The 13,141-nt window shown below is 36.8% G+C and overlaps 1 protein-coding gene across 2 annotated transcripts in view; it reads right to left on the minus strand.

Annotated features, from left to right (window-relative positions):
• LOC106870130 (small cardioactive peptide-related peptide) overlaps nt 1–13,141 on the minus strand; it is a 40,770-nt gene that overhangs the window by 486 nt on the left and 27,143 nt on the right. For both annotated transcript variants that reach the window (XM_014916121.3, XM_014916120.3), the window contains one exon: nt 2,686–2,869. In XM_014916121.3, coding sequence (XP_014771607.1) covers nt 2,686–2,869 — 184 coding nt within the window. The remainder of the gene's footprint in view (nt 1–2,685; nt 2,870–13,141) is intronic.

Here is a 13,141-nt window from a genome sequence, read left to right on the forward strand (position 1 = left end):
AAATGTCGATGTATATACGCTACCGTGTATAAGAGGTACTCCGATTTTGTGCCTGGAATTGTTTTAAATATTTTTGACATTATGTTGCGCTGACATAATATTACAGGTGCAGGCATGGCTGTATGGTTAAAAGGCTCGCTTTGCAATCCTTTGGATTCGGGTTCAATTCCACTGCACAGCACCTTGAGCAAGTGTCTTCTTCTAAAGTCCCGGACCGCCCAATGCATTGTGAGTGAATTTAATGGACAGAAATTGTGTGGAAGCTTGTCGTGTATATTATATATGTATGTATTTATCACCCCTCACACTTCAACACTGTAACTTAGCGATTCGGTATTAGGGATGAATAAAATAAGTACAAGACTTAAAAACATAAGTACTCGGTTGATCAAACTCCTTCAAGGCGGTGCCACAGCATGGTTTTAGTCTATGTGAGAATAGCAGTGGTCAGCAAGAAAAAAATTTTGAAATGGTGTCGGGACACCGAACACCCTCTTTAGCTAATTCGAGGGCGTTGAATCTGAAAATAACCTTACTTTTTCTTGGTTAGCTACCGTTTTAAGTCTCGAACCAAATCATTCAGCTCATTTTGGTTAAACGGCTCTGGCACCGTTTCGAGAACATAGCCAGGGTCGCTTTCGCCGTGTCTCTCATTTACATTAGCATCAGACTCGTCACTTTCAACAAATTTCAAATTTTTGTGAAAAAACTGGGATTGGCAAATCATCTGAATGCGGCACCGGTCGAATAGCGGAATGAAGATTGGGGTAGTCGATAACAGACCTGCGTTTCTTTTGGTTCACTCCCGCAACACTGACTGAGCAGAAGTAACATTGGTCAGAGTCGTTCTTCGGTTCACGCCAGATCATAGGAATAGCGAATCTCAGCAGGTACCCGAAAATCGGACAGACAGAATTTCGCGTTTATCATTATAGAAAAGAGAGAAGGCAGTAGGCTGCCAGAAACGTAAGCACACTGGGTGAAATGCTTAGAGGTATTTCGTCTGCCCTTACGTTCTGAGGTCGACTTTGCCTTTCATCCTTTTAGGGGTCAATGAAATAAGTACCAGTTACACACTGGAGTTGATGTAATCGAATGCCACCCCCCCCCCCAAAAAAAAATTATTTTCAAGGCCTTGTGCCTAGAGTAGAAATAATTATTATAGAAGGGAGAAATTAACATCGTATTAGAATGAGAAGACAAGAATTAGCCAATATCTAATGGAAGGCAACAGAAAAGAGCTTTTTTTTTTTTTTTAAGATAGGTGAAACTACTGGGTCTTTTTGAAAAGAAAGACTGAGAAGCGTTAATTTTTGAGGCGGAAGGACAATTACCCCGACGGTTGGAAAATAGATCCAAGTTATGTACTAAATCAGAACGTACATTCACCTTTATGATTAAAGTATAATTAATCCATGGTTGGCGTATAGCATTGCCACTTATTATTTTTGGACAGCAGTATTCTCGAATAGCGCTGACCTAAAAACCGATACAAAAATTAACACAAACGTGATAGTCGCATGATATACAAGACTATAAAGGATCGTCTGTTAGAAATAGAAGTCAAAGATCCCTTAAATCATACCCACACTATGCCCTATTGAACACGACTTTAGATTAATCAACAGCAGTGCAGATCTATATGGACTGGGACATTGTGGAGGCGGTACATTTAAATCTCTTGGTCATAATGATAAATATTCCAACAGTCATAAAATACGACGCTACCTGTTGGTTTTAGCGTACCCTACAAAACAAAAAAAGGGTGCTTTCTACTTGAGCATTGAGATTTTGGAGGAGTGTGTCACGAGACCAGACCTTTCTTTATTCGGTGCTGTCGGAATCGTGTCACACGAGAGAATGCATACATCGACCAGTTCTTTTAAGAACCATAATTTTCAATGACTTGTGGAGGGTCTACTCTCACATTCCTAAAATTGATGGTTATAATCTTTGACATAGTAAACTCAATACTGGTTTACTGTTCTAACTCGAAAGATGCTACCTACCCGCAACAAGTAGAAAAAAAAATCACTTGGGCCTGTGTAAAACGAGGGAATAAACGACGCTGTGGGGCCCACCGATCCATGACTGACTTGTATTTCTGCGAGTTTATGTGGCGCAGGTGATAGGATTACAACGAACTAGTTGGAATAATATCACCCTAAGATGGTACTTTGTGAAGAAAGGCAAAGTTAGCCTCGGTGAGATTTGAACACGGAGTGACAATTCACCACCTTGTATTAAACTTATTAAGAGGTCTAACACGAAGTGACGAATTCGTACTCTGATTTCAGATCTCGACGAAGTCATTTTTGCCTTGTCTCATAAATAAAGTAATGGCACTCCGTCAGTTATGACGATGATCAACGGAACAGCCTGCTTGTGAAGTTAACGTGCAAGTGGCTGAGCACTCCACAGACAAATGTACCCTTAACGTAGTTCTTAGGGAGATTCAGCGTGAGACAGAGTGTGACAAGGCTGACCCTTTGAAATTAGAAGAGACGAGGCGGGGAGACGAGCTTGCATGGGAAACATCGTCTTTCATGAAATGTGTTACCTAGACCTTCATGTTGGAGAAGAACGTTCTAGATGCAGATTTGTGGTATCACAAGAAATATGGAGGCCAGGGTACTTTGAATTACAAGCACGTAGAAGCAAGAAGAAACAAAAAGAATAATTTACCTGCAACACAAACAGAGTAGATCGTTCTTTGTCCAGATTTCTGTAAAACTTTTTTCAGACCAGGGCAACATTCCATTCCAATCGGACAGATACCGACATATTTCGTAAGAGGCATACCGCAGCACGTATAATCCGGCTGATTATCAGATCGCCCCTGACGGGGCAATGCAAGGTATCCATTGCTCTAAAACAGAATAAAAATAAATTGATAAGTAAAACCAACATTCGCTGAGAATAAAACAATAACATATATTTTCAAGCAGAGAGATATGTAGAGAGTTTTTTTTTCTGAGAATATCAAAGAGCTTATCAAACTGAGTATGAATTATACACACGCCCGTATATAGTATTAGTGTGTATAGAGTTACACCAAGTTCATCGGAATAATTCTATTTAATGAGGAGAATGAGTACGAACTGAATACAGTAACTGTGGCTGTGTGGTAAAAAGCTTGCTTCCCAACCACATTGTTTCGAGTTCAGTCCCACTGCATGGCATCTTGGGTAAGTGTCTTCTATAGCCTCGAGCCGACCAAAGCCTTGTGAGTGGATTTGGTAGACGGAAACTGAAAGAAGCCTGTCGTATATATATATATATATATATATATATATATATATATATATATATATATGTATGTATATATATATGTGTGTGTCTGTGGTCGTCCCTCACCACTGCTTGACAATCGGTGTGTTTACGTCCCCGTAATTTAGCGGTTCGCCCAAAGAAACCGATAGAATAAGTACTTGGCTTCAAAAAAAAAAAAAAAAAGTCCTGAGGTCGATTTGTTCGACCAAAATCCTTCAAGGTGGTGCTCCAGCCTGACCGCAGTCAAATGACTGAAATAAGTAAAAGAATATACTCTAATCCCTAATGGAACAACACAAATACATCATACTTGAGGAGACAAACACAGACACACAAACATATGCATACATGTAAATATATATATATATATATATATATATATATATATATACGACAGGCTTCTTTCAGTTTCTGTCTACCAAATCCACTCACAAGGTTATAGTAGAAGATACAAGGTGCTACGCAGTGGGACTGAAACCGTGGTTAGGAAGTAAGCTTCTTACCACACAGCCACGCCTGCTTATTTCTTATATATGTCTTACTTTATATATGTATATTTTTTCTTTAAATACATCTTTATATATATATATATATATTTAAATATATCTTTATATATATATATACATATATATATATATATATATATATATATATATATATATATATATATATATATATATATATTTGTATATATATATATGTATATATATATTTAGATATTTTATTTTATACGTGTGTATATTATATATATATATATATATAATCTCACTTTATATACACATATGATCTTACTTTGTTGTTGTTGTTGGCACTCCGTTGCTTACAACGTCGAAGGTTCCATTTGATCTGATCAACGGAACAGCCTGCTCGTGAAATTAACGTACAAGTGGCTGAGCACTCCACAGACACCTATACCCTTAACGTAGTTCTCGGGGATATTCAGCGTGACAAGGCTGACTCTTTAAATTACAGGCTCAACAAAAACAGGAAGTAAGAGTGAGAGAAAGTTGTGGTGGAAGAGTACAGCAGGGTTCGCCACCACCACCTGCCGGAGCCTCGTAGAACTTTAGGTGTTTTCGCTCAATAGACACTTACAACGCCCGGCCTGGGAATCGAAACCGCGATCCTATGACTGCGAGTCCGCTGCCCTAACCACTGGGCCATTGCGCCTCCACTTATCTGAAAGTATCAGAATGTTTACGACTAAAACAGCTTTGAAACGTATCTGCTCAGCCCCAAATGACCGATGGCTAAACCACACATCCATAACAACCATATAACTTGCGCTCTTCTCCAAAAAATGACTTTGTGCTTAATAAATGCTTTGATTATCATTTAAATTGATTGCCCGAAGGCTGTAAACTGTACTGTAGTCAATATGTTCGAATGAAACACAGAGCATCACACAGAGAGAGAGAGAGACATATACAAACATGCATACATCTACATATACACATATAAACGTACATAGAAACACATTAATACATACGTAACCATATAATCATATATACATACACACACACAAACATCTGCATTTAGACACATTTATGTACACACACATATATACACATATACTCGCATATACAAATACATTCATATATATTTAAATATGAACATATTCAAAATAATATATTTTAATTTATTCCTATTCTCTTCTGAACGCTTATTCAAGTTAACAAACAATGCATTATTTTCATTTCATCGTGTGGAGTCCGTATCTGCTGTTAGCACCTATACCAAAACGCTTCGTCATTTCACATCATTATAACACTTGTCTTTCTCTATTGGGGCAATAATTGGAGCTCGATAGGGGACCTGCAGCGGTCTTTTCAAATACTAGCTTAAAAAACAAAAATAATAAGATGGCATAGGGAGAGAGCCTTGGAAGTTATGTAAACGTAGGGAAACGAATGTGCATTGGTTGAGAAGAACAATTTTCTTTCACAGATGACAAAGCTCTATTCAATCTACCCATTTTTTAATAAATGAGGACATTATGGTCTCGATTCACTTCGTCAACCGAGACTACAATACACGTTAAATATCCAGCTTAATTCAATGGCAAGGGTCATATTTATTTCTTTATTGCCCATAGGAAGATAAGCCTAGAGGGAACAAACAAGGACAGACAAAGGGATTAAGTCGATTACATCGACCCCAGTGCGTAACTGGTACTTATTTAATCGATCCTGAAAGGATGAAAGGCAAAGTCGATCTCTGCAGAATTTGAACTCAGAACGTAATGGCAGATGAAACACCGCTAAGCATTTCGCCCGGCATGCTTACGATTCTGTTAGCTCGTCGAGGGTTACATAATATGGAAAAGTATGGACATCGCATACACTATGTTAGCTATCCAATAAACTGTATAGTTTGCGTTTGTCGTATCACAATTTATCGACCCCGAATGGATGAAAGGCAAAGTCGACTCGTCGGAATTTGAATACAGAACGTGAAGGCGAACAAAATACCTATAACTACTTAGCTCGACGTGCTAACAGTTCTGCCACCTCACCGCCCTATCAACGTCAGTAATGATAATAACAGCAAAAAAAAAAAAAAAAAAAAAAATTATACAAACAGACGTCTGCAATACAATCTACAAAACTATTCATGACGTAATATTTGTGTAAAAGAGGTGTAAATATTAAAAAGGCCGGTGAAAGGTGAATAATGGTGAGGAAGATGTTATTGTAACAGATAATTAAAACAAGAGCAAAATACGAATAATTGAAAGACGAGACAATGCGAGACAAATTTAACGCTTTATTTAACATGAGACCTAAATTCTAGGATTCGTGTGGTGCACAATGCGGCATTTTGTATGGGTTGTCACGATTTTGACTAAACAAAACATTGTTCTCGAAAGATAACAAGCAAAATATTCTGCACAACTGCTCACCTACTAATACATTGCCCCGATTAATATTACTTTCAAATTTTGACTCAAGGCCAGCAATTTCAGGGGAGTGGGGTAAGTCGATTATATCGACCGATTATTCAACTGGTATTTATTTTTATCGACCCTGCATAGGCATTTGAGCTCAAAACGTGGCGGCATTTGAGCTCAAAACGTGAAGACGGACGAAACGGTGCTAAGCATTTTGTCCGGCATGCTAACGATTCTGCCAGCTCGTCACCTCACACACGTACATATATATATTAACTTTTCTTTTCATCAACTGACTTCTGTGAATTATCACTCGTCTTCTGAATTCCAAGTATGTCTTTCAACTCAGCATGGAACCCACACATGTCATTGAACCCAACAGTTTTTGTAGTTAGATCGATATATTCTCCCACCACATTAACTTCATTTTATAGGTATATCTCTGGTGTCAATGAATTTAGAGGAGCTAGATCGATCACCGAAACCCTGGAGATGTTTTCTACTGAGTTCGGTTGTAATGTTAAACAGCGAAGCCAAAATCGTAAGGAAACCAGCCTTGATATTTCATTGCTGGGTTTAACAAACATGGTTTTAACTGTGTCATACGCTGTGGGGCAGATTTTTGCGCTTAGTTTTTCATGATTCCAGAGTTTCATCCATATCACTTTCGTGAATGGCTCATACTTTCCTATCGGACAGCCTTTCCGTTGTCAGTTTAATAGGCTTGAAAAGAATGGCTCTAATTTGTTTGGGTTTAAAGGTATTGTCAAGGTTAACTTCGACCGAAACTTTGGGGTTTTTCAGTGCAAACATACATATACATATCCGCTATGTATGTATGTATGTAAGTATGTTATTATTCAGTTCCATTTCAAGATTTTTTTGCCAATTTAGAAAGATCCGGTTTCTAACCTAGATCCAAGGCTACTTCACTGGAATTTCAACATCAACAACAGGGTATTTTTGTATGTATGTATGTATGTATGTATGTATGTATGTATGTATGAAGATTTGTATGTTTTGATTTATGTAGTACTATCATGCTTATAATTGCATATCCAGACATGCTCATATATACTTAAATGATAAACTTCTAATAATTCCGCCAATCACCATCATGAATGTTACTTTACTTTTATTAACCCCGAGAGGATGAAAAGCAAAGTCAATCCGAGCAGGATTTGAACTTGTATTCTGATCCGAACAGGATCTGAATACAATTACTTCTATTCAAACTGAGACACCTAATGCAGATCATAAACAATACATGGAAAGACAAAGTGTAATAAGAGGTGATTGGCTATCGATACTCGCAGCTGTATTACGGTATCTGAAGAGGTAAACTACTGGAGGATATCGATTCTCTTTTGATTCGCTGATAGACACTCATTTCACGTTGAATGTCATCATCAGCTATCGATGGACAGTTTATGAATACATGTATGATATAGTTGAGTGCTACCTGTCGTTTGACAGGTAAATTTGGAAATATGTGCTTTTGCCACCGTGGGAAATATCAGAAAATAAGGGGTACGTATGAAAATTGTAATTTAACTTTAACAGAATTTTTCGTGCTTATTAAAAAAAAAATGTTAGAATGATAAATACTAATTTTCAAAAGGAAAATATTTATTACCTCAAAATAAAAATGAAATAAGGCAAATTTCTCATTTATATAATTCCTCCCATAGTTATTCGGCTATATAATCCCTGTCATCCTGCCCCCCCTCCTCTTCATTTCTGCCTTTTAGTATATGTACCCATCCTTCACCTCTTACTTCAACTTTCTTTATATCTATCTTTTATTCTCTCTCTTTATTAGATACAAAGCGTGACTGGAGAAATAAAAAAACAAAAACAAAATTTATACCGGTTATTACACCCCACCATATATACTCTTTTACTTGTTTCAGTCATTTGGCTGTGGCAATGCTGGAGCACCGCCTTTAGTCGAACTTATTGTTTGCAAGCCTAGTACTTCTTCTATCGTTATTTTTGTGCCGAACCGCTTGGTTACGAGGACGTAAACACATCGGTTGTCATGCGATGGTGGGACACACACATATATACACGACGGGCTTCTTTCAGTTTCCGTCTACCAAATCCACTCCAAGGCTTTGGTCGGCCCGAGGCTATAGCAAGGTGCCACGCAGTGGGACTGAACCCAGAACCATGTGGTTGGTAAGCAAGCTACTTACCACACAGCCACTCCAACGCCTACACACACACACGCATACACACACACACACACACACACACACACATATATATATATATATATATATATATATATATATATATATACACATACATTCATACGTTAGTTTCTGTTTGTTGCCATAAAGCTTGAAAGTAGTGCATCTATCTATCTATCTATCTATCTATCTATCTATCTATCTATCCAATTACATATATTTATCTAATTACATAATGGTGATTCCCTCTTACCTAACTAGGACTACTTTGTATTCATTTCTTTGTTTTCTTAAAGACTACATAGTTTGATTTGAGGGATATTTGGCTATTATTTCTAACATGTCGATCAACCACACAGAGCCACATTTCCCCTTCCCGTAAACACACAATCATTATTAATTGGTGAATATCAAGAAACAAAACTCTTTTATAGGTTCGAATACTTTGGAAAAATATTTAAAGCTTTGGTATAAACGTACGAGTTCATTTGCCTTGTTTGATCTGTTTGGATGTCCGTCTAACTTCCAGACTTGCAGATTTTTTTTTATCAACTTAATGATTCATAATCCCCACACTCTATCAGAAACATTGATGTCACAAGATATACAATTGTTATTTGACAATCAACAAAATACATTCAAATTTTAATTTGCCATTTTAATTATTCAAGTCATGTTCGTTTGAGTTATATCTTATCACTACCAAAAAACAAAAAACAAACAAAAAAACAAAGAACAAAAAAAAAAATAAACCAAGAAAAATTCCTACCTAATCTTTTGATTATTGCCTGAACATAACAGAATGAAAACTGACTGCTAATTTCTTCGGGTAATTAATTTCATTAATTATATATAATTATACATAACGAACAAAGGTGGAAAAAGTGGAATGAGATACTATCAACGATAACAGCTGCAGTAGTATATCATACTATTTCCCTTCAGAAATACTACTACTACTACTATTACTACTACTGGTTTCAAAGTTTTGGCACAAGGTCAACGAGTTCGGAGGAGTGAGTAAGTTGATTACATCGACCCCAGTGTTCAACTGGTACTTATTTTATCGACCCCCCCCCAAAAAAAAAGAATAAAAGGCAAAGTTGACTCCAGTGGAATTTGAACATAGAACGTAAAGATCGACGAAATGCCGCTAAGCATTTTGCCCACCGTGCTAACGATTCTGCCAGCTCGCCGCCTTAATAATGACAATAATGGTTTCAAATTTTGATGACGGACGAAATGTTGCTAAGCATGTCGCTAACGATTCTGCTAGCTCAGCGCCTTTTGCTGCCTTAGTAGTAGTAGTAGTAGTAGTAGTAGTAGTAGTAGTAGTAGTAGTAATAATAATAATAATAATAATAATAATAATAATAATCCTTTCTACTAAAGGCATGAGGCCCGAAATTTGGGAGAGGGTGATAGTCGATTATATCGACCCCAGTGCGTAACTGGTACTTAATTCATCGACCCCGAAAGGATGAATAGCAAAGTCGACCTCGGCGGGATTTGAACCCAGAACGTAGCGGCAGGCGAAATACCGCTAAGTATTTCACCCGGCGTGCTAACGATTCTGCTAGCTCGCCGCCTTAATAATAATGATGATGATGATGATGATGATGATGATGATGATGATGATGATGATGATGATGATGATGATGATGATGATGATGATGATGATGATGAGGGATGGAATCAATAAGTCACAAAGAATAAACAAAGAAAATAGAAGCCAGAAATAATTAATCAATCATTTGAAATTGTAAATATAATTTGGAAAATACTGATAACAATGTTGAATATGCATATAAGTGTGATTATTATTAATGACTGCAAGACAAAAGAACAGAACGAGACTCCAAAGACTAGATTTTCAGATTGAAGATGATATAGTAGTTCGTTTGTGTTGGTGTACCATATATGTACACTGTTGTGTGCATACTTAGACGTCATAGTCACACACCTGCAAATGCACACACACTCATACATTCACACGCAAGCACACACGACACACACACATATATATGAATTGTTGGATGACTGATGGGTAATACGTCCAATGCTTACGCTTTCACTCTTATACACGCACATACATACACACAGACACATACATACATACATATATACACACACATATACATGCATACATATAAGCCTATTCACATAGATGCACATATTATGAATAAATGTTTAGATATTTATGTTTATATAAGCTTGAATGATTATATGTTTATATACACTTGAATATTAATATGTGCATATATGCGTATGTGTTTCTATATTGATAAATCTATGTTTGTTTGTGTGTATATATTCTGTATATATAAGAATATATGTGTATATATGTGTTTACCTGATTAGGATATGTATTGATAATTTTGCCAGTTTTCAAACTCAATTAACAATGCGCATGTGCAATCGCGTGCCTGTATATAATGTATACATCATGAAACGAAAATGAGCTGACAGAATTGTGTGCGGCTTAAAGAAAGAAAAGTATGCTAAATAACAAAATATTCTTGATTCCTTGCAATTATCTTCGATTTGACAGAAGATAAACAAACAGACAACGGCAATTGCAGCCGATTCTGAATAACAAGGGGAGATAATCTTAAGGATTAAAAAATCTGCAGAATGAACATATTTCACAAACATAAACACACACACACACACACACACACATATATATATATAGATAGTCGTACTGACCTCTTAAGATCGCCGAATAACATTGGTTTCAAATTTTAGCACAAGGCCAGCAAGCTTAGTTGGAGGGGGTAAGTCTATTACATCGACTCCCAGTACTTGACTGGTACTTTTTTTTTATCAACCCCGAAAGAATGAAAGGCAAAGTCGACCTCGGCGGAATTTGAACTCAGAACGTAAAGACAGACGAAATGTTGCTAATTATTTTACCAGGTGTGCTAACGATCCTGCCCGTTCGCCGCCTTGAGATCGTCGAGTAATTTTGCCAATCAATCCGGTTGTCTTCGCTCTGTGTTCAAATCCCATCTAGGTCAACGTTGTCTCTCATCCTTTCAAGTCCGATAAATAAAGTACAATGCTGGTTTATCTCTGTGTCTTTAAAAAATAGAGATTTTCTGCAATGAAGCCATCCGCGTTTTTAGCTATTTCTTCAGTACCTCATTTATAGAATACACGTTTTATAAGTTAAAAGTAAATATGCTTTAATGTTTCTCGAAAAAATCCCTCCTAATCTATAAATAATCTTTCTAAGACTGTTTTTCTTATTATTGTTCCCTAAAATATTTTAAGTTTCCACTTTTGATTTTTCCATATTATGGTATCTGGTAATATGGTTTTCCCTATTCCAAGCATTCGATTCGATATTCCAGTTTTTCTCTCTTTTAATATTCAGAGTTCTTAGGCAGCGAATTGGCAGAATCGTTAGCACGCCGGACGAAATGCTTAGCGGCATTTCGTCCGTCTTTACGTTCTTAGCTCAAATTCCGCCGATGCCGACTTTGTCTTTAATCTTTTTGGGGTCGATAAAATAAGTACCAGTTGAGCCCTGGTGTCGATGTAATCGACTCACCCACTTCCTTTGAAATTGCTGGTCTTGTGCCAAAACTTGAAATCAATATTCAGTCCTTGCACTCGGCACTATGTAAAGTACATACGAGTGTGAGTGCATGCATACACACACACACACACACACACACACACACACGCACACACACACACACGTGTGTGTATATGCACACATGTACGCACTTGCATTCGTACATACATACATATATATATACGTACATAGAGATATACAAATGCACACACACATAAATGTGTATAGATATAAACGTACGTATCTCTTACTATCTCTCTGAATGTGTGCGTGCGTGTGTGTGTGTGTGTGTGTGTGTGTGTGTGTGTGTAGATAGACAGACAGATAGAACAAGGACCTAACACACAGACCAGCTGGTCGAAATTAAAACTTAATATTTTATAACTTGAGTATATGAATTATGTGCAATTCGATATTTTATTCAATTTATAAAAATTAGTTCTTATGAGAAAAGAGCATTCATAATTGTATACAATAAATAAAAAATGTGTCCCTCTGACTCTCTGCCGGTCTGTCCGTCTGTCCATCTGTCCATCTGTCCATCTGTCCATCTGTCTGTCTGCCTGTTTGTCCGTTCGTCTGCCCGTCTGTCTGTCTGTCTGTACGTATGTATGTGCGTATGCTTGTTCTCTTCTGTTATTAATTATTTACATTCTTCCTCTGAAAAAGGAGTTCATTTCTAATTTTAAACTTGAGAAAAGACTTGAATTTTTTTACTGTCCCACCAACTGATTGTATTTGTAATGTGCGAATTAGATGGTTGATTTCTTTTCTGAAAAACCTAGCTAATCCAGATTGTCACTTAGGAATGTATGTATGTCTGTGTGTATGTATATATATCTATATTATATTATATATGTATGTGTGCTTACACTAAGCTCCTCCTTCTGTGGTAATGCAGAAACTATTGTATATACCATAATTTTCCAAGGGTTCTATTACTATTTAATCTTTGTCTAATGAGATGTATATAGATCACATGTAATATGCTGCAATATTACACAATTATGTTCATATTACAAAATTATGTTCCTGGCTTTAAGGTTATCGCGAAAGGCCTGGCTGGAGTCCAACCATCCGAGTTCTTTTACAGGGCCTAGAAAAACTAAAAGATTGGTACAATAGGTGTGTGAATTACTTATAAATATATATAATCTCTTTTGAGTTAAAAATCTTTCTTTGGGTGTGTAGGTTTCAGTG

This window comes from Octopus bimaculoides, chromosome 12 (assembly GCF_046866305.1).
Source record: "Octopus bimaculoides isolate indiv1 chromosome 12, ASM4686630v1, whole genome shotgun sequence".
In the NCBI taxonomy this organism is placed as follows: Eukaryota; Metazoa; Mollusca; class Cephalopoda; order Octopoda; family Octopodidae; genus Octopus; species Octopus bimaculoides.